Source organism: Glycine soja, chromosome 5, assembly GCF_004193775.1.
Source record: "Glycine soja cultivar W05 chromosome 5, ASM419377v2, whole genome shotgun sequence".
NCBI classification, from domain to species: domain Eukaryota; kingdom Viridiplantae; phylum Streptophyta; class Magnoliopsida; order Fabales; family Fabaceae; genus Glycine; species Glycine soja.
The window spans coordinates 35058496-35081914 of NC_041006.1; the positions used below are offsets into that span (position 1 = coordinate 35058496).

At 30.3% G+C, this 23419-nt stretch overlaps 2 protein-coding genes across 2 annotated transcripts; one reads left to right on the plus strand and one right to left on the minus strand.

Annotated features, from left to right (window-relative positions):
• Positions 1–7157: 7157 nt before the first annotated feature.
• LOC114412747 (probable transmembrane ascorbate ferrireductase 3) lies at positions 7158–9263 on the plus strand. Its single transcript, XM_028376770.1, has 4 exons — positions 7158–7393; positions 7485–7533; positions 7973–8172; positions 8775–9263. Exons 1-4 carry the CDS (start codon positions 7262–7264, stop codon positions 9030–9032), a joined length of 639 nt encoding a protein of 212 aa, XP_028232571.1. The 5' UTR covers positions 7158–7261; the 3' UTR covers positions 9033–9263.
• A 4610-nt stretch (positions 9264–13873) lies between these two features.
• On the minus strand, positions 13874–18426 carry LOC114412748 (protein OBERON 3-like). Its single transcript, XM_028376771.1, has 2 exons — positions 16328–18426; positions 13874–14654 (listed from the first exon to the last, which is right to left on the minus strand). The coding sequence occupies exons 1-2, from the start codon at positions 18192–18194 to the stop codon at positions 14068–14070; spliced, it is 2454 nt and encodes an 817-aa protein (XP_028232572.1). The 5' UTR covers positions 18195–18426; the 3' UTR covers positions 13874–14067.
• Between the last annotated feature and the right edge of the window lie 4993 nt (positions 18427–23419).

A 23419-nucleotide genomic window follows, 5' to 3' on the forward strand; every position in this document is an offset into this window, starting at 1 on the left:
GGGCAAAAAAAAATTATTCAATATATTTAAGTAAAATAATTTACTTTGTGGGGGCAATTACCCCAGATCCGCTATTGAATATAAATGACTAGGTTTTATATTTTATAAGAAAAAAAAATAATAATTGGCAAACAATTTATACCTATTTTTAATCTTCATTAAATATATATTTCTATTTATGTTAAAATTGTTTTAGATTAAATTTAAACTAGTTTAAAGTGATTTTTTACAGTGATTTTCACTAGCTCTCATTGGTTTTTGACATATTTTCACCAATTCTAAATTTGTACGATCTTTTAGAGTTAATCGTTGATCACCATGTTGGTTCTTAGGCAAACAGGTCAAACTGCCGGTCAGGTTCGATTTCGAAAACTAAAAATATAATTCTAGTTTGGGATATTATAATTCATGCAATTGGTAATCAATCTACATATTTTTATAAAACAAAATGTATTGACTATGGAATACAAGAGAGAGTCCTACCCAATAACAAGAAGATTTGATAAAAATATTTCAACACGTTACATGCACATTAACACGGAAGAAAAAGTTAATTTTTACATTACATGTAATAAAACAGGTAAATAAAATTATTCTTATTAGTGGAAAGTTTCACATCATTTAAGAGGTGATGCTAAAGATAATTTATAAACTACCTCTTCCCTTAACCTATTGAGCTTCCTTTTACAAATGATAAAATTGTGATAGATAATCAAGTACCAAAGTAAATATTATGTTGGATGAGGTGACCCTAATAATGCTTAATGATTTGAGGTCGAAATACTAACATTAGAAGAAACACTTATATCACTCTTTTTCCTTAGTCTCAATTGAAGGTTTATTTCAATATGTTCAAAGTCTCAGATTACTTAATAGTCAAAATAATGATGATTTTTATATATACCCTACTTCCTTAACCCATTATGGTGCCTTTTTTCTAATGACAAAACGGCGATGGATTACCAAATACCAAAATAAACAATACCTCAAATGAGGTGACGCTAATGATGCTCGAAAATTTGAGGTAAATTTTTTTTTACTATAATAATCCATTATAACATTTTTAAATTTTGCATAAATTTATAATCGATTGTTAATTTTAGACAATCATAAAGATTACATCACATATTACTATAAGGGTGTCCAAATATTCTTGTAGTCCTTATATTTCTTGAAACCAAAATGTGACTGAAAGTGAGAATTTACTCATCTTGATAGAGTCATAAAAACCTTTCATAACCAAACATAACAATTTTTCCTAATACCATATATATGGAAATAAACATGTAAAAAATAAATGATTTGTTGATTTAACATTAGTGTTAAGAAGGCAAAAAAACATGTGAATTTTGAAATGAAATCTTTATGTTAAGCAGATTGTTTTTAGTGAAGAGTTGATTAAGAAATTTATTACAAGACAAAAAAAATAATCTTTAGTTGTGAGTTTATTATAAAATACCTTGCAAGCCAAAGCAACAACTTTTGGGGAGCAACAAATGGCAATAAAAAAGAATCTTAATAGAAGATGAAGAATGTAGACTATTCAAATAGATTGATCATAGTAAGCAAATACTTACATTTTTTAAGCTCAAGACTTGAGATATTATAAATTATTTAGATCAATCGGTTAAACATAACAAACACTTATGTCTTTTGAACTCAACACTTAATCAGAATGGATATGCATCATCCTATTAAGGACTTCTCAAAACAAATAAGTCTTTGACATGTAGGTCTAATCACATTCAATAAATAGGTGTGACCTTTTTAATTAGATCACAAACTCTCTAGATTTCTCATATATATATATATATATATATATAATTTGTTATGATTAATTACGTGTTGTTAGTGCTCAATAGTATAACAACACTATATACATTCTTTTCTTATCTTTTATCAATCAATATTACTATGCGAGGCTTTTTCTCTTTTCTTGACTTGTATATATGATCTTTAATTATCCCTCTTGATATCATTGTTATAGAAGAAAAAGATAAAATAGTATATGATCATGCACATTTGTGATTAGATTCAATGAGGCCGAAAAGGAGGTAACAATCTCTACACCGTGGGTGCATTCATGGTGGGGTAGTTTTTCAGGAATGCTAGTGTAGGCCCTCCCTTATTACACATCATTTATTCCTGACACATCTAACATATAAGATAACTCCAACTCATACGCCAGGTCAGCTGTCCCTGTTCTCTCTTTTGTAAGCCATCATATGCATTGTAGTTTGTGGTACTCTATTCCTTGCTTAAATCCCAAGTTAAATGATTGGTTCTACATGTGGATGGAGCTCAATATGTAAAATGGTAGTAGTACAAGATAACTAATGGGTGGTTTTCTTGTCAAGGATGCAGACAGATGGGGAGCTTTGGGAAAAAATAGTCTCTTAGAATTGAGAAGGTTCCCTTGGTAGGGCTAGAATTAAGAAGAATGATGTTGTTGTGCTTTGGTGGGGAATGCATATACGATCACTAATATGTTGTGTCTATATTTGCATATTATGTATACCTTGATTGGGCTGGGTCCATCTAAAAGCAAAGTTCGTCTTATCCATTGCGTACGTCGACAAATTTGCCCTCTATTGTAATCTCCACACGTTATATATATGGCAAGCATAGGAGGCACGGGAAAATTAGTTTCAAGATATATACTTGTATTAATTAGTTAATTGTATACGATTCATACAACACTAACAGTAAAATTATAGTTCCTGGTGCCCTTATTACTATTTCACCTTGTTTTATTTAAGTTAATTAATTAATTCTTTTAGTACAAAGCCTTCCATATGGTATCAGCAGTCAGGTTCATTTATAATTCATATAATGATAATAATTATATCTACACTGGCTGATTGACCAAAGGGGGTTTAACTAAAAACTTTTTTTTTTTTAACATTATACAAATGCGAACGAGAAATGTTCTGTTATAGATGCGGGTTTGAAGGATAATAGGGATGTGTAGTGGTTGCATGTCATTTTTGGATAACTCAATATTTGTGAAAATATGTTAACATTATTAAAGTATCGCTCACCTTTATATTCAATATAACGATGCCTAGCTGGTGTTTGATAGTGTATATTTAAATATTATATTTTATAGTGCTATTGGTTTATGTAGATAAGTATTATTTCATGAATTTGAAGCCATCATATCCATATTAATTGAGTGGTGCGAATGTCTAGTACATTGTTTTCTCACAACTGTCAGACAAGAGTTTGATAATGAGATCAGTATCATTTAACCCTCTCAAGTTTGGCATGAGACTGAAGCTAGCAGCATTGAACCCTGGCTCTTTCGACGAAAAAGCACAAATTAAAAAGGACATTGAGGTTGATATGGTGTATGTTGACATATATGACATTATGACTGACACCAGTTGTTTTTATTCATATTAAAGTATGAAAAATAAGTAACCTCCGATTTTTTCACCCAGCATTACTCAGATAGTTAAGTACTTTTAAGGCATTTCAATAATTTCATATATTATTAATTATTTCCACTCTTATTGAAAAGATGTTTCCTTGTTTTTTTTTTTGGAACCCAGATTATTCTCTAGCAGAGAGTTTTTTTTCCCAAAAATATTTCTGTCAGAAAGATAACAAATCATCTCTTGAGACATTAAGATTTATTTAAGAAGTTTTCTAATATTTATTATTGTATATAGATAGATCTAAGGACTAAATCACTGAAAACATATTTAAAGAATTTGGTAATTTGTGAATTATGCTATATTATATTTGTCCAGTACGCTTTTTTTTTGGGCTATGGCCCAACCAGTACTCTTTTTTTAGTATCTAAAAACAGAGTTTAGTAAATATGTATGGTTAATGTAAGTTTTTACATTGTCAATCTATTAAATTCATGTTTAATTTAATTTTTAAGTTTTTTTAATACATTTAATTTTTAAGTTATTATTATAAAAAATTATGTAAAAAACTTTTACAATTCTACACATTCATTCTTAAAAAATCCCAAATAACGATTCATAGTATATACTAGTATAATTTAGAAACCTTCTTGGTTTCTTTTTCTTTGGCCAACTGAAATGCTTGATATATATCCATACAATGAGAAATGTCATAAGCTGCCACTAATTAATGTTTATGTAAACAATGCGGTAACTGTGTTGAGAGTTGGTCATTTATATTACAAAATCTGTGGCAGTTAAGAGGTTGTCCACCCTACACACAATTTTGGAAACAGTTTTATATTACAAAACTGAAAAATCTAAATAAAATATATATTGCATCCATATTAAATACTAATATATTAACGTGGACTACAAGTTTATGTATTGTAGGAAACCATTCCTAGATACTACAAAATTAACCTAGAAACAGAATTTATATCATTTCTATTTAAAAAAGCAAACATTTCATGTCTAATGTCTACAGAGTATGGCACAGAACTATAGAAGATAATTATTACTAGATCGAAAGCTAGTATATTAAAGCAAATCTCAGTAGATTAAAGCAAAATGTCTCGACCAGAGTATTTATGTTCATCTGACAAGCAGCTAGCATATTGTATACGCTTCTCATAATTTTATTTGGCATTCCCATGATATAACCAAAAAAAGGGAAATCTACATGCATTCTGGGTCCAGCCATCCCTGCAATGTTTGCATGCCCTTTTTTTATTTTTCTGAAATTGATTTCTTTTAAATTTGATACAATATTAGCGGAAAAAAAATTAAAAGTAAAATATCATATTCATTGTAGGATTTTCCACTTCCAGAAAATATCTGTATTAAATAAGTGTGATTGTACATGATTGCTGGATATATAGTTTTCTTATTATTGTATTATCTGTTTATCAAAATATAAATATCATAATTATGTTACTTTATAAAGCCAAAAGTAGTGAATGTCTGAATGAAGCCTTATGAAAAAGGCCTAATACTTTGGTGTCCCTGATCTGAGCAAACAAAGTGCACTACTGGTTAAGGCGACTTGGGCCGGACCCAAATAGCCCAGTTGATGAAGAGGTTTCAACAACCAAAATCATATGAATACTCTTCCATACACACAAAAACAAACTTGCTAATCCACTCAAAAAATAATTGCTACTTAAGTTTTAGGAAAAAAAATGTAAATTTCTATTTCTTGTGTACAGATGGAGACACTTGAACTACTATTGCATTGGAATCATCGAAAGAAAAAAAAAACTATAGCTGGCTGCATTAAAAATGGGAGGTTGCATCTTGGATCCCCATTCTTTTCTTTACCTTGCTCACTAGCCTTCTCTTTTTCTTTGATTCCTTGTGCCTATAAAAGCTTGCCCTTTGTCTGATTGTGGGGCAGTTCACAGTTCACATACATATTTACATTGTTTTATGTAAAGTTGTATGGAAATTGATCACCCTATCAACACTAATAAATTGATAATGAAATTATTTTTATTTTTACACATTTGAAATACATACATACATATATATATATATATATATATATATATATATATATATATATATGTGATGTCTGTTTAAATCAATTTCAATAATAATAGTAAAATCCTTCGAAACTTTCAAAATTATCTATTTTGATGTTTTGTGGTTTTAAGGGGACTTTATAACTTTATCTAATCATTATTTCTCGACCTTAAATTTAGTCTCGCACTGTCTTTTGTTAACAAAATATCATAATTCACAACTTCATGGTCGGCTCAGACAGAAATAACAAAAAAATCTTAATTGACATATATATATATATATATATATATATATATTATGTTAAAAACAAATATTTTCTTTTTAAAAAAACAACTTCATTATCCTACTATGTTAAATAAATATTTTCATTTTTTTATTTATTTTTCTCTCTTTTAAGTAGCCGACTAAACTTATAAGCCCCTCAATTGCATGTCTTATGCCAGACACTCCTGTCATATAAAAATTAAATACTTATTATGTATATATTACTTATGATTGGGTAAGTTTTTTTAAAAAAATCATAAATCGTATTCAAGATCAATTTAATTCTAGCATAAATTTAAATCTGAATCAAATTACGGGTTTGTTAATTCTATATCAAAAATATTTTTTCCATATAATGAACATGTTTCAATATAAAATTATTATTGAAATTAATTTAAACAGACATCTCAATTATATTCGAACGATTTAACACCAATTTTATAAAAATTAATTTTTTTCTCTTGAAGATAAAGAAGCACTTAGTTACCATGTATGGGTAGATTCCTCCTTCAAGTCATTCCTTATAGTTGCCTCTTAGGTTGATTTCCTTGTTAGTCTCTACTACTTTTTATGATTTATCTTTTTTTTTTTTTTGACAAAACTTTTTATGATTTATCTTGGAACTGGTAAAAGGCAATTGTAACATCCCAACCTCTGAATCTGAATGTGCGTTGTGTAATGACAATTTTTTAAAAGAAAAAAAACAAAAGAACTTAACATGTTGATCCACAAACATTCAATTAACGTGCTAGAATTGAGAGCACTATATATGCAGAGGCGTTGAATGTAGTAGAATTTAGAACTTGTGAACCACAAGTGGAGAAAGAAGAGGGGCAAGAGAAAGTCACGTGACTTATTTTAATCATTTTAATCTCATTAATTAATTTTTTGATTGTAATCTAAAGGTTGTAATTGATTTTTCTCATTGTATATATACACTAAAAACACATGATAAATGTTAATTGGAGAATAAAGAATATTGGTTAACAAAATTAAAAAAAAAACTAAAAATATTATTAAAATACCTTTAATTATTATAATTTTTAATGCATCTCTGACAAGATTTTTATTCAAAACCTTATTAATATTAATTTTATAATCACAACTTTTAGAACATTATTTAATAAGACGAAAAATAGTTTGGTATTCAAATTTTTATATCATGTGAGTTCAAAAGTTGCATTTTTACACAGAAATTAATTTCATTTACACGTGGTTTGTAGTGTATAATACTGTGAGTCTCTGACACTGTGGGCATCAATCCCTATGCAAAAAGACTATATAAATACATAGTAGACAAAAATTGGAAACCATTCTAACGTAAGAATATATACTTTAGAAACTGCTAGAGTTGGCTTATGCCAAAAGTTTCTTCATTCAAAATTCCAAAACCAAGATATCAAGCAATTCCTTCTTTTGTGAACTTTATCTAAAGGTAAACTCTATAAGACTGAACCACAGCAGAATAACACCATGTCAGAACCAGCAAAAATTTGTACTACTCTATTACTCCTTCCAAATTTTCTCTCACCTTATCTCCCACCTAATCCATTAAGATGACTTCATACGGTACCACAATTTTGGCACACTTGTTTGGCCTTCTTGCTCTCATCCTCTTGCTTGTTTGGTTGCTGAATTATCGCGAGGGCATTGAATATGATTCTGAAAATCCACTTCGTGTTTTCAATGTAATTAACACTATTTTCTTGTGTTTCTTGTTTTTGTTTATATACAAAAATCATATTCTACTTCATATCTGAGTCTTTTTCCACCTTGCAGGTTCACCCTTTTATGATGTTCTTTGGATTCATTTTCCTTATTGGTCAAGGTATCTTACTCTCACATCATGTCCCTTCTATACTGCATTCAATTCATCATTGTTATCCCAGTTTAGCATATTTGTTTCCCTTCACGACCTAACTTTCCAACATTAATTGTTCGGGTCGATCCAAGCTAAAGTAACTAAAATTTAAGTTTCAAGTCAATTAGTAAGAGAAAATTGCTATTATTTCTTATAAATTAAGAAAAATGACATATGTTAAAAAAAGTCACATATATATTAGTAAAAAGATTTAATCTGTAACTCTTTCATTTAAAATAGTCTCTTAAAATTTATTTTAGATCTCATTCAGATCTTCCTGAACAACATAATAAGATGTGAACAACTTAATGTGTGATACATGCATACATATGTACACAAGAATATAGCTAGCGTATCATTTTCTACAGTTATTAATTAATTAGGTTGGTGTGTGAAATTTGAGCAGCAATACTGTCATACCAAACGGTGCCAGGGCCACACGAAACAAAGAAGATCATTCACTTGACACTTCATTTCATTGCAATAATTCTTGGGATTGTTGGTTTATGTGCCGTTTTCAAGTTCCATGATATGGTATACTGGGAGGACGTAACCAGCCTCCATTCATGGATTGGCATTGGCACCTTTTGCTTGGTTGGCTTGCAGGTATTAGTCTATATATACAATCTTAAACTTTTTTCGTGAGTACTCGCGGGAGAAAAAATAAAATAAATCGAGTTTTTTCATAAATTAACATCAACTTATGCGTCTCAACTTTTAACAGAATTAGATAATAAAACTTCTATTAAAATTAACTACACGAGTTTGTTTTATATGAAAAACAAAAGTTTAATTTATTTTATCTTTTTATTTATAAATGCTTATGAAGAAATTTATTTTAAAAAAAACATTTATGTACATGATCCTAAATAATGAACAGATATGATTTTAACTGCAGTGACAATCTAAAAATATTGAGTAAATTATATAGACACTCTCTGAAACTCATTGAGATTGTATATAGTTTCATGCTTTTTTAATATTTACAACATTCTTTTTATAGAGGTACACTATGTAATACTATTTTTCGAATAATTAATAAGAAGTGTCATGTGTAATGTTTTTAAATAATTAAGAAGAGCTAGTGTGAGAGTACAAAAACAAAAGACATCAGAACAAATTTGACAAAACCTTAGAGATAATTTACTCAGTAATATAGGTCATATAAGTCAAAACTTTAATAATTGGGTCGTGATTGTTGGGTGCAGTGGCTTATGGGACTGGGATTTATGCTTCAAGGATCTTCACAATCAAGGAGTGCAATGGCCCCATGGCACGTAGCAGGTGGTAGAGCACTATTTTTCATGGCAATATGTGCTGCACTAACAGGGTTGATGGAGAAGTATACTATGTTAAAACCCGCCCTACACCAGAGAGAATCTCATTTAATCAACTTCACGGGTCTAGCTATTCTCTTGTTTGGAGTCTTTGTGGATATGGCAGTGGGTTTGGCCCGTTATGCCTGAAATATTACTTCATTTAATTTTCTCCACTTCCATGTACTTTATTCCAATTCGATTGATCCAGCATTTCTACATTTTTTTAATTTTTATTTTGTTATTGTGTTTTTATTTGCTGGAAATGGCTTGTGTAATTTTATTTTTCTTACTATCTTTTGGACTTTTGTGGGATATAAGTTGACTCTTGTGGAAATGATTTGTTTTCATACTAAAACAAACAAGTTGGTTCTGTGTGGTCCTCTGTATTGGTTCTTGTAGCATTCATGAATAGTTAGCACTTAGCAGTGAACTTAAGAACTTATGCTATAAGCCCAACCCATGCAGGTCATATAATTAGTGCATGGTTCAATATATTTTAAAGAAATAATAATTATGGTTTAGATATGGTTTCAGTTATCAAGTTTATATATTATTTTGTTACGTTTTAAAATATTGTGTTTTTGAAATATTCAATTTTTTTTCCCATTAATCCCTATGGTGTTAGTCATCACTGGCGATTGAATTGTCTAATAGTATCCACATTACAACAACTCACAGTAGTTGCTTCCAACAACATCTGTTTGTTCACATCATTCTTTTTTATTTTTTTTTAATACAAGCAACCAAAGCAATAAATCTCTACAATGGAACAACTCTCTTTTGTTGTTTCCAATAGGTGCCACCAAAAAGTTAGGAGGGTACAATATTAAAAATTTGTCATATTTAAATTTGGATTATTTTGTGAGTTTGATAAATTTGAGAAATTTTACAAATTTGGATTTGTAGAAACTTGAGAATTTAGCATGAAATTAAATCACAAATTTATATTATGGGAATTTTGGTTTGGATCCATTGCATGAAAATAAATAAAAGTAGAAATTGATTTTTTTTTAAAGACTAGAAATATATTCGTTACATTGCACTCTATTTTAGAGCTTTTGCTTTTTATGCACCAAAAAAGTACTATCTGCACAAAAAAAGAGGTTTTGCTTCTTTTTTTTGTTGTTGTAAATTTAATTTATCATGGGTAGCAATCTTCAGGAAGCAATAGATGTCTCGCTAGCAATCGTCCGTACGCACCTTGCAAGCGCATTGCTTCCCAAGCTTGCGATAATGATGCTCTAAAGAGTTAAAGTAAACCAAAGAACCTTAATTATAACAATTAATAGTAATTAGGAGGTTCAACTTACTTAAACAAATATTAAAAGGTTACATTATGCATGAAATATGATAAATCAAGTAAAAATATGAAAATGTAATTGTATCTCCTTAGAACTTTGCTTGGTGGAATCCTCCTCCCCCATCTTATCTTATCTTTAATCCTTAACTAATACTAATAACTAGAGGTGTGGTCCCCTTCATGTTTATTATTTTAGTTTACATCAAAACTCACTTTGCTTAAAGTCTGAACTTACCCACTTTTCCGTATTCTCCAACTGGCAAACTACCCACTCCACAGTTCAAAGAATTGTTGACTAATTCACAAAAAGACGATGCATTATTTGGAAAGAACTTGACACATAATCTGCTTCCTCACTTCTCAACGCACATATCCTTCGTTTCCTTTTGTTCCAGATTTTGTTTGCTGTTGCAATCACCATAAAAATGTTAGCTTAATAGCTGCCACTATCATGATTAATCCCATAATATGGTGAATTCGAACCAATTCAAATCGAAAAATTCATATTAGTTCGGATTAGATTGAAAAAATGTAATTTCCATGAGTTTGGATTGGATCCCAATTTTTTTATTTTAAAAATCCAATACAATCCAATTCACTCAATTACTTATTATGTTTTTTTTTTAACTTTTAGAGTTTGAGCTTTTTAGTCCAATCTAATTTTATTGTATTTTTTATTTTAAGGTTATTGATAAATGATTATTATGATTGTAATGTAAGATATGATTCAATTTTTTAGCTTGAAATTTAACATGTTTCATATTAGACTAGTAAATAAAAAATAGATTGAGTTAAATGTATAAAATTAGATGATATCATAATCACTTTTCTATGATTTTCATTTTTTTATTATTTTAATAGTAGATATAATAGTTTGATTATGATTAAATTGGTTTGGATTCAATTGAAGACTCAGACTAAATAAATTCGATTATAACTGAATCTATCTTACCTTCTACAAGGATGAGAACATAAAGAGTCCGTCATAACACCCATTTATCTTGTTATCATGTTTCCCTTATGTATAAATATTCATGTTATGCATTTATTTTATGAATATATTGAATGATATATTAGATGATAAGAGAGTAAATTAAATAAAAAAATATAATATTATTTTAAAATTTATTAAAGTTATGTTATTCATTTAATGTGAGAAAATATGTAATTTTTAATGAAATCATATTTTTACTTTTTTTATAAAATATATTCATATTTTTAAATACTTAAATATAAAAGAATCCAAGTTAATTTTTCGTCATGAATTCATCATGAAATCTTAGAACTGACAATGCGTGTCCACCCTAACTAGAGGGGTCCAAATTAATTTTTTCCCACGGCATTATTAGTACTATTAATTCAGTTCACTTTGTTTTGCTAAAATGTGTTGTACTAAACAATATAATGTTTAATTTTTTTTAAAATGAAATATTGCAAGTTAGATAAAGATGGGCAGGATAACAGTTCCATTTTTTGTCACATGATAAATCATACAATATTTCATTTGTCTTAACCATAAAATACTTAAAAGAAAAAATATTTGTTTTTATTTATAATTTAATTAATCATTATATATTCTTTCTCTTCTCCTCCTAGTCTTTTTTCACCATCACTATCACCATCGTACTAAGATAATCAATATAAAATATACTTTTCATTATTTTTTTCTTCTATCTTTTCATTTAATTTCATTCTGTTTATTTTTTTTAATAAGCAAAGGTATATTTATATATTGATAAAAAAAGCACCAGAAGTGCCATGTTACATACTATTGTCTCCCAGTGCTTAAAATATTCACTGAGTAGACCACCAACAGAATACAGACAACCCTAGAATTCCACATCTTAGCAGATAGCTCACAAACTTTCAGCACGGAATAGCATATAAAAAGATACAAAAAAACCTTTAAAATTAAGCAAATGTTGACCAGTGTCTTAAAGATGATGTTCAAGAAACTTATAATAAAAATGTTTCTATTAGGGTGTAAAAAATTAAGTTATTCATGATTTTTTTTTATACTTTAATTAAAATAATAAATATTTTAAAATTCTTTAATGAATGTCACTGAATTAGTAAGACCCTTACAATTATCCTACACCACGTACTGTCATTCTCACAAGATCCATCGTGAAGATATCTAGAATATACAAATATCAGGACGCATCATCAACGTATGGATATGCAAGTCTCTCGTAGTACCAGTCTTGAATTCTGTATCCATACGCTTTCAATAACCCATTCCGCAGAAATACATCACTGATTACATACCTCTTTACTGTTGTAGGCATGCTCCAGGATTTGCTTCCCATTGGCTGAAACAATATTCGAAGGTATTAAATATTCAAACATTCTAGAGATAGTATTTATCTCAAAGTGACTTTTAAGATTGTCAACATATAATTATTATAAAGTCTTATTATCAGTTGATTCAACTTTGATATTTTTTTATATGTACTCCCTGTCCCTGGATAAATTAGTCTTCTAAAGACAGAGAGATTGATTATCGAAATGGATATAATCTTTTTTTATACATTCAATCAGAAATCGAATCTTAAATTAGTAGAAGTCGAATATTAATCAAATAGTTAATTAACTCAATTATCTAACTTGTTAGTTATCCATTTCAATTTGAGATGTAAGTTCTTTTTTAACTCTGATGTAAGTTGCTATTAAGCGTTATATTAAATCATACTAGTAGTTTAAAAAAACGGTATTAGAGAGTATGATGATTACATTATTCCTCAAGCATGATGAAAATTCGATTCTACCTTAATATAATAGCAAATTGAAAATGTTTGCTGAAAGTCACCATTACACAACCAGCTTAGTGCTTAATAAAAAAAAAAAAACACAACCAGCTTAGTGATCAGGAAATAAAATAATAGTAGTATATAAGAATAAAACGAATGGAATCCAATTAGAGCTGATTGGTTGGATGTCACACACTAATATGAGTGTATACAGATTCCCTTTCATTATCACCTTGGTGGAACTAGTTCCAATGCTGGTAGTGGCAAAACACAGCATAAGCACAAACAGTTGCAAATTATGGTTTAAGAAACCGCAATCAACGGTGACCAAATAAACGAATAACCCAAATAATATTCAAGCAAAGTTCTTTTGAGCACTGTCCTCCTTTATGCTTCATCCAGCAAGAGTAACAAAGTTAATAATGTCAAGCTTTCTCTCTGCTACTTATTGGAGGATCTTAGTATAATAGTAACATGATTGAGAAAAACTTCTTTTTCTCTCTTCGAAATCACATGTATCCTTAGCAAAGGATAATCTTACTGGAGTTAGGGGTAATTAGCATAGGCTGTAATTTTATTTATTTTTAAATATTTAACACAGTCGGATATAAAGTTTAGAACTCGAAATCACTTACTAAACTAAAATAACCCCACCAGTTAATCAAGGCCCTTCAGTGGTATGCTTAAGACCTACTTAAAATTGTTTAATCTCAATTCTCTTAAAATTTAATAAAAAATAAATTGTTTTTAAAAATAATATGATCTAAACATACAGATAGATGCTTAGTATATAAAATAGAGAAAAGGACAATTCAATTTCTTAAAGGGAAAATGTTATCATAAAGGAAGATGCAAATCTATGTGCAACAATGATATGTGATAACGAAAAAATTTACAGGTTTTATAGTCTCATAAGTCGTAATATAAACAGTGACAGGAAGTGCAAAGCTTTCATACCTCCGTTTATGAAGGAAAAAGAAACAAAGATGAGACACCAAAAAACTTGTTTTTATCAAATTGAAAACCATCCATTCTGGGAACCACCTCAATACCAACACATCACATATCAATAAATTACACATTTAGCAGTATCCTGAATAAGAAAACATAAGGAAAAGCAACAAAAATAAAATTAAACCCATTGCTGCTTTGTTGCCTCCATTCTCCGCAATAAACCATCAATCTCATCTTGCATTCTCTTTTTCATTTTATAGTAATCAAAATAGGAATTTTCCAAGACTTTCAGTTCATCCAATTTCTTCCTCTGCGTTTCCTCGGTCTCATGCAAGCAGAGTTTGGAAAGCTTTTCGGCGTACTCTTCTTCCATCTGCGCAGTCTTCGTCCTGATCATCCTCTGGAACCCTTCTGCCTCTCTTCTTGCTTCATCTGCCTTGGTTTGGAACATTCTGGCTTCTGCCTCCTTTATCCTCACAATGCTCTCCAAACTTTCAAGTCCACCTTTCCTTAATAAAGCCCCCAAATGGAAATCAGCCTCATTTTTCAGTTCACTTAAGATGGAAGCTTTGAGGTCTTTCTGAAGTAGATCACTTGACATGGCATCAGGATGTGACCTAGAATAGCCCATGTCATAACCATATTCTGGTAATAGAGAATTAGGTTTTGAAAGAGATGGTGTATCCTTTGTAAGGTTAGATTGAGAGGCTGGCAAATCCTTTGAAGAAATACCAGAAGTATGAAAGTCTGACATGCTGTCTGCATCTGTTTATCAGAAAAATCTCTCTCAACAGTTAGATATCATTGTCAGTAATTTAATTAAAGAAAACATGCTTTCATCAAAAAAAGATTAGCAATAACTAAGCTACAGAAGGAAAAGGGCGGCCTTCTACACAAAAGGACATTCGATAAAAAATCACAGGGTCACATGTAGTTTGAATTATTACATCAAACATATTCAACAAAGCCAAAGAGATAATCGCAGCCGTACCATACAAGTAACAGTTATATACGCATCTTTCCAGTTTCTCCCACCACTGCAATTCTCAAGAACTAATGGCATTCCATTGCTTCCTATCTCATGAAGTACTTCAGTGCAAAATGCCAATGCTAAGATGAAAATATCTTAACCAGGAAGGGAAGAAGATGCAAATAGTTTCATCAAACACATAATTCATTATCCATGCAAATTGAGCATCAGAAGACCATAACTAATTGATGCATAGGCAGTTCAGTGTTAAAAGCAACATTCCTCTTCCTTTATGTTTTCAATCTATCATAAAAACTTATTAAACTTTATCAAATGTAATACCGAGCTCGACTGACTTAAAAACTACAAGATGATTCCTGGATCTGTTAGGGGCATCAAATGCCAGTAATATGTGCTCACCAAAAAACTACACAAGAAATAACAGGCCTGGGGTGGGGGGGTAAATATCCAAGCTGAATAGTGAAAGTGAATTGGTTGTGGTAAATAAGCAAAGCCTGATTGACTAACAAAGAACAACTTGACGTTGATAAAACATCCAGCAGTCTCAAATCACTTTATAAAATGATATTCAAATCCCCCATATAATGATGTGTGCTTGGATTAGCTTCTGTTTTTTTAAAAAGCTTATAATCAAAATGTTCTAGAGAGAGAGGAGATTTTGGCCTAATTTTCCTTTTTGGGGTAAAATAATGAAAAGCAAACCTGCTTATAATCCATTTTAAAACATTAACTTTAATGGTTCTCAGTTCTCATTCTTAAAGTACAAATCATTTCTCAACTTGCCCTGAATTTCCTGCTTCAAATAAAAAAATGTTGCAGAAAAGGAAAACTGAGGTTGGCTATCCTCAATGTTATTTTACTTTTTGGCCTTAGACAGCCAGACAATAAGGAGCATAATTATTTGTTGGTCAAGTGGAAATGGGGTTCAAAGTTCCATAATTTTGAGCTTCTCATTTTATCAATATGTGCCATACTGTATCTCTTATCTGTCAGAAGCACAATATAATTTATCAACAGTAATCCTTCTCTCCACCAGAGCATATATTTGTTCCTCCCTTATTCAAAATCCTACCAAATCACATAAAAAAGCCACTGATTTTGCTCACTTCCAATAAATAATCGTACTACAAACAAACCCTTTATATCATATGAAAATGTTTTCATGTAACTATAACCCTAGAATATTTAGTATTAAGAGCTGAAAGACTAACATATCAAGTTTTTTTCTTAACTCAATCCCATTGAAGATAATGGACTGATCCTTTACTAAGTTTAGACTAAGCATATCATGATGTATTCATAGTGTATCCATAGCACTTAAATTCTGTATCTATGATTGCATCCTTAGCACTTAAATGCCGTATTTATGAAGTACATATATACCTTTTTTAAAAATTAACACATAAATTTAAATATAAATTGGAAAGACTACGGTCCAGACACTTACAGCTGAAGAACTGCATGATGTAATTGCAGGCATCCAAAGGAGATATCATTTTAGTTTGAAGCTTTAATAGCATGTCATCAGTCTTAACATGCAATTCCTTCCCTTTGCAATCTTCACTTCCCCTGAAGATCTTCCTTACACAGTCAAGCTCTTTCATCAAGGTTTCAAGACCCCAATCCTTAGCACAACACACAAACACGTCCTTAACAAAACCAAACATTTCCGAGGCATGTCCACAGCCAATACAATGAAACTGCATCTCTGAGGTCCCTGAAGGCCCCTTCAAGCTAGGCCCAGGCTTGATAAGATTCTTCTGAATACCACAAGTAGCATGGCACCAATGTGAACAAACATCACATCCAATCCAACTACAAGTGTTGCTTGCACAATCAAAGTTCAAACAGACAGGACACATGCAAGAACTGCAAAAGCCCTTGTTTCCTGAGCAAATCTTGCAGTCACAATCATCAACAGGAAGCAAATGCTTGCAGGTTACATTCCTACACCTCTTAAACAAGAAAACCTCTACCATCTCAGACAATTGAATTTTATTAGATAGGAAGCTAGCAAGCCCCATCTTGACAGCCACTAAAACCTCTAATTGCACTTTATGGCACTTTGAAAGACTCTCCTTAGTAAGGTCAGATCTTCTCTCGAGCCGGTTCTGGAGGCTTACCAGTTCCTCTTTCTTCTCGGGCTTCTCAATGAGATTCCTCAAGTATTCCTTAGTTGATGCTATGACATCATCAGTAAGCTCCTGAATTGTCAATGCCATGACAGGTATAGACTCTGAAACAATTTCCCTAACAATTCTCTCTGGCCTAGAAATCTTCCTTACCTTCCCATCATCCAAGCCTTCCAAGATTCTCAGATTCTTAGAATTCCTCCCCCTTGAGTCCCCTGACTGAGCCTCAAACCTTGACCTTGCAGGCAACTCTGAAGGGAAAAAAGAATGGTTATCTGAACTAGTAGTTTTATACTGACTATTATTACCTTGCATAAAGGAACTAATACCACCAGCAGCACCACCATGGTTGGATAAACCAACCAACCCATCTCCAATTGGCTTGAACCTACTATGCACAGAGCCATTAGTCCCCTCTCCACAGTTCCAAATTTGGTCATCTTTGCTCACTGAGTAATCAAAATTATCAGTTGAATTGCGGGTGAGTGAACAGCTTGGATTGTGAGAGAAAGGGTGGGAATAAGAGTAAGACAAAGAAGCTGCAGTGTAGTCATTGGAATATGAAGTGTGAGTAGTAGTGGATGGCCTGCAAGGTTTGGTCCTAATTGGTTGTTGTTGATCACCGTTTTGCAAGGCGTTTGAGGCAGTGAGGGAAAGTGACACATCAGGCAAAGCAAGAGAGAGGTTAAGTGTCTCCAGTTTTGGCTTCTTCTCCCTATTACTCTCCCTCTCAACAACTTCCTCAAGGGATCGCTTTGAAGAATCTTCCCTTGGCTCACTCAGGCTGAGAAAATCTCTTTCCACCCATTTCCCATCTTGATTTGAATTCTCACAGATCACAACCTCTTTCCCTTTGTGGCTCATTTTTTCCAAGGAATTCAGCAGGCTTTTACCAGGAATCTCTTTCTCAGCAAGATTGAATTTTGGGTTATCACAAAGGTAGCTGAGGGTCAACTCTTGAAACCCTGAGCTGCTGCCACCACCACCACCAACAACAACAACCTTGGTGGGTTTTGAGTGAAAAACCCCATCAACACCACCACCACCCACTTTTGAATCTCTCAGAAATTCAACACCTTTTTCATCTGGGTACTCCTTGTTGGCCTCAAAATTGTGCCTTGAGAGCTTGCTCCTGGAGTTTTCACCTTCAGAGTCAACAACACGATCTTTACTTCCAATCATGGCAAGAGGAAGGAGAGACAGAGAAGGCTGAGAATAGGAGGGGCAATTGAGAAAACAAAGGGAGAACCAGAGGTTTTTTCTTTTGTTTGTTACGTTCTGAACATTGGTTTTGGTTTGGGATAGTCTGCAAGCAACGGCCGGAATGCCATTATTCAAGTGTTCTTCACACAGTAGGGGAGTAATAAAAAACGGTCACAAAGGGGATGCTTTTTCTAGATGTCTGAGATTACAGTCTTAACCCTTGAAAGTGGAGAGAATTACGCTCAAGTGGACCTTTTTTTTTACCTCACCACCAAGCACGAGTGAGTGAGCGAATGAACGACCATTTCAATACAAACCTCATCCATCCATTGCCTCTTTGACTTCTTTGCCCGTTGCATCATATTACTGTTATTCGTTTACTTGACTCATTATTATTAGGACAAAATATTCTTTTTGGCATAAAATTGTCTTTGTGTCTCTAAGTTAGCGTTATTTATTTTTTATTCATGTAAGTTTAATTTTTTAGTTTTAGTTTTTCTGAAACTATTTTTTAAATTTTTATTCCGGTAAGTTTTTTCTGTTTATTTTTAATTATTGTAAGTTTTTAATTTTTCTATCTAAATTCTCATAAATTACTAATTATAGAAATCAAAATAAAAAAAATAAATTTATAGAGACTAAAAATAAACAAAATATCTTACATGAATCAAAATTAAAAAAAAAACTTACAGACACCAAAAAAATAAAAAAACACTAACTTACATAAATAAAAAACATATATATATATATATATATATATATATATATATATATATATATATATATATATATATATATATATATATATATGTAACTAGGAGGTGTAATTCTCCGCTCCCACCAAGTCAGCCAATATTTTGATTACTTCCTCTTATCCTAATATAAGAAAAAAAATAATCTATCTATATTAATGTCAAATATAACTAAATCTCAATTCTAATAATAATAATAAAAACTTAAAATATCTATACAAGTGGAATAACACTTAGATATAAGTATTAAGAGGATTTAACTTAGTTGGCTAAATAATATGTGTAAATTATTATAAATTTTTTGTTATATTTATCTTTAACTCTTATGGATAAAAAATTCTTACATGTGCACTTTTTTTCCAATTAGAATTAAAATTTTATATTGATAATCTATGTGACCTTTTAATACAAACTTGTTTTTTTATACAATAGTCACATTGAATTTGTAATTTATAATTTCATACATATTACTCAAATCTCTTAGTAGTAATATCTCTCACTACTAAGCCTACCTTAGCACGTACTGAAATTAAGCTTTAATTCTAATAAGAAAATAATACTAAATTTAATTAAGAAACTACATGTATATTTTTTGTTATATATATTTTTTATTTCATGATAAAATTAACACAAGATTTTTTTACAAAGGTTTTTATAAATATATAGTTAATTATTAACATGGTTGGAGTGAAATTGAGTTCGGATTACTTAAAAGGAAATTTTAATTTAAGTTTTGTGGATGAAAAAAATGATTAAGAGAATTTTTTTTACTAAAAACAACTAACCAAGTTTCTTGACTAAAATTGGTCACAAACAAAACTAGTAAACATTTTACATCAATAATATAAAAAACTAGACTATAATATAATTATGGTCCATTGGGAAATAGAATAAGTTATTGTAAGAATAATTTTAAAAAGGACACTCTTTATTCTTACATTTTATTTTTTTGAAATCTAACAATGAGAAATAGTTATTCTTAGAATCATTAGATTCAAAAAAAATAATGAAAACTAAAAGTAACTCTTTTAAAGTTATTTTTAGAATAATTTAATCCATTATATATATGTATATATATATATATATATATATATATATATATATATATTTCTCAACAAGTTATTTGTTAAGTCAATCTCCTTTGTTCTATATCTAATGTCCACTCCAAGTTGAAGCAAGAAGTGAGATACATGCAAAAAAGACTTTGATGTCTCAATAAGAATCTTAAGTGTTAATTAGTCTAATACTGAATGATAACTTAGTTTTGTCTTCTTTTTAATAAAAATAGTAAAATAAAATAAAAAATTAAAGTGTCATAACCTAAATCAGTGAACAAGTAACTCATTAAAAAAATAAAATGAGGTGAATCAATGAAAGAAAATGTGACAAAAAAAATGTATTTGAGGATGTTACTCAAACATTTCTCTTCTCTTTATTTATAAATAAGCGTAGCAGTTATTGAGCCACGATTGATTCCACTATAAAAATATCGGGTAGTGAAACTATTCGATTGACCGGCCAAGCAGTTAGAAGGTTCTTTATATGATTAATACAAAATCAAATTGAACGCGTATGAGAAGCTATCTTCCTAGCAATCTCTTATTTAACGCACGAGATGAACGGAAAATGGCACGTTGCTTCCTTTCGTTTCGAAAATGTCAAATGTGTATGCAAACTCAGGTGGATGGATGGACCCAAATGGCAAAATAATAACACAATAAATTCCCCATAAATATACCACACGGCGATTCATTTAATGCACCACAAACATAAAGTCAATGTTCCCAAAGTGAAAATGCTCCCCTTTTTTCTCTCTCCTCATTTTCCTTCCAATTTTTGTAAAGGGTAAATGTATTCAGGTCAAATTCAAAAGAGGATTTTTTTTTTTTTAAAGTAGAAAGAGGATACTTAGACTTTTCTCTTCAAAAAAATTTTTTTTTTGTCAAAAGTGATCAGACATGATATTATAGAGGTCAATTTGTACATTGAATAGCAAGTTTATTTATCTATTTTATAGCCGAATAGCAAGTTTACAGAATACTGTATAAGCATTTTTAATTAAAATAAATTAAAAATAATAGATGTTATATTTTGATACTAAATATTTTATTTTATTGTATAATAATAAATTAAATAAATGAGACTTCTGAAATTGAAAAGGAAATTATTAAAATAAATCATTGAATCAAGATAAATTATCTATATTTATATAATCTATCAAAACTTAAAAAAAAATTGAAATTAAGATTCCTTAATGTTATCATAATTTTAAGATTTAATTTATATAGATTAGAAAGATATTTTTAATTTGATATAGTATATTAAGATTCAAAATTAAAAACTGAAAATAAATTTAAGCAAGGTGATTGAAAGAAATAAAATAAATAAATAACAAGTAAAAGTAAATACTCGTTGTATGACATATGATTTAATAAGAAAGAATATAACTCCTATTCAAAAGTGAAGATTCAAATCTATATATAGTGCTAACCAATTATATGTACACAAGAAAAAAGAGTAATCAAATCAAGTCAAAACAGGAGTAAATATTGTCAGTAGTAAGTCAACATTTCCATAACTACTTTGCAAATTATATATATTTAAATCTTTATTTATTTAATTAATAGTATAATATTTTTTTTACTGAATAGTATAATAAGTTTGACAGTGTATATATCTATACTTTTTTTAATTAGGAAAGAAAAATGTAAATGAAAGAGGGTAAAAGGTAAATAAGTAGATTTCCTGAATGTTCTCATTTCCTTCAAAATCAAATGAATGTTAATTTGATTTAATTATACAATTTCTTTTTCGATTATAATTATACAATTCTTTTTACCTTCGAACATTTCATTTTGATTAATTAATAAACATAAAATTCTTACATTAATGCATTGGCATATTTGACCAAAGCCATTCAGAAAACGAAGCATTATGGCCACATACTAGGTTCAATACACCTCATCCATGACCCAGTCCCAGGTCCAGTCCAATTCAGGATCAAGTATATGTCAACAGCAAAGGCCCCTATTTCCGGCCTATGAATAAAAGACACACCCAACCTATGGCGTTCTATTCTTTTTATTTTAGATTTTTTTTTTCTATTGGGGTATCTGTTTAGGATGAGTTAATGCTTCGTCTGAATAATTAGAGATTTTGATTGGAAAAAACAGAGTAGAAAGAAGTAAGAGACAAAAGAGAATGAGTAGATTTTGAAGGTGTTTTAGATTGATAAAAGTGAAAAAGAAGTATAAGAGAAAGAAAAGTGAGTGTGTATTTTAAACACTTATCTGTCCTTAATGTCATATTTTTATAATACAAAATTGTACTCTACTGGTTGTACATTGATTTTTGTGCCTTTGTGTATCCTTCTCATTGTACAAGGTGTGACTTTTCTTTATTCTTTGTGCCTTCAAGTTTGAGTCTTAGGTTGAGATTTTGTGTACCCTCTTACTCGTATGCCAACTTAGTGGTAGGTGATTGATCAATCCTTCTCGACTAACCACTGATATGAAGTGAAGGTTCATGGTTGAAGTAAAATGTTAGATTTCAATTTAAAATCAATTGGCATTAAGTGAAGTTGTCCAACACATATATAAGTTGACACTCCAAGGAATGAGCCAGTCGATGTGAGACTTGGATATTTCCCAGTACAAAATGTTAACAAAGTTCTAAAGGCTGATGCGGTAATGCGGGTCTCAAAAAAGTAATTTAAGGATTAAAGTGAAGATTCATGGTTGGAGATGCTCTAAGTTTATTTTTTTAACCCTTCCTCTCTTATCTGTGCTCCTAGCATCTTTCAATCAAACAGTGTGTTAATTCAATTGACTTTTTTTGTGTTCCATAGTTGATTCCGTAATTTTAGAAAAATGAGAAAAAAAAGGGGAAATAAAAAAGGAAACAAATAAGGGTCAAAGCCCAATTGTTTAAGCTCCATCTGGTTTTTATTGTAGCCGATCCACTAGGCTTTAAGCCCATCTTCTTCCCTACTTTTACACCAGTAAACTCATGCGCAAGTTGACCAAAAGAAAAATCACGTGCTACTCTTAAATATATATATACTCCATAATATATTGTAGCTTATCCACTAGGCTTTAAGCTTCCATAATAAAGTAAGGTGTAACTAAAGAACGTAATCAGAAATTCATTAATTTAACTTGGTTTCTTGTGAAACTTTATATCAAAATGATGCTTAAGATGCTCACTTTCAATTGGCATGACTTCACAACAACTTCAAGCCGAAGAAACAAAACATAACACATAAAGTCAACATAGACGAAAAAAATATATTCGTAGTTGTAATATAACGTTCACGATTGTTTACCACAAGCCAACACATACACTGCATGAACATTTCGTTGAGGATTAAATTATATGTGCTTGCTTTCAAAGCTTTATATTCCGTAAATCTACTTTTTAAAGGTAGAATTTATACGACTTACCTGATTCCTT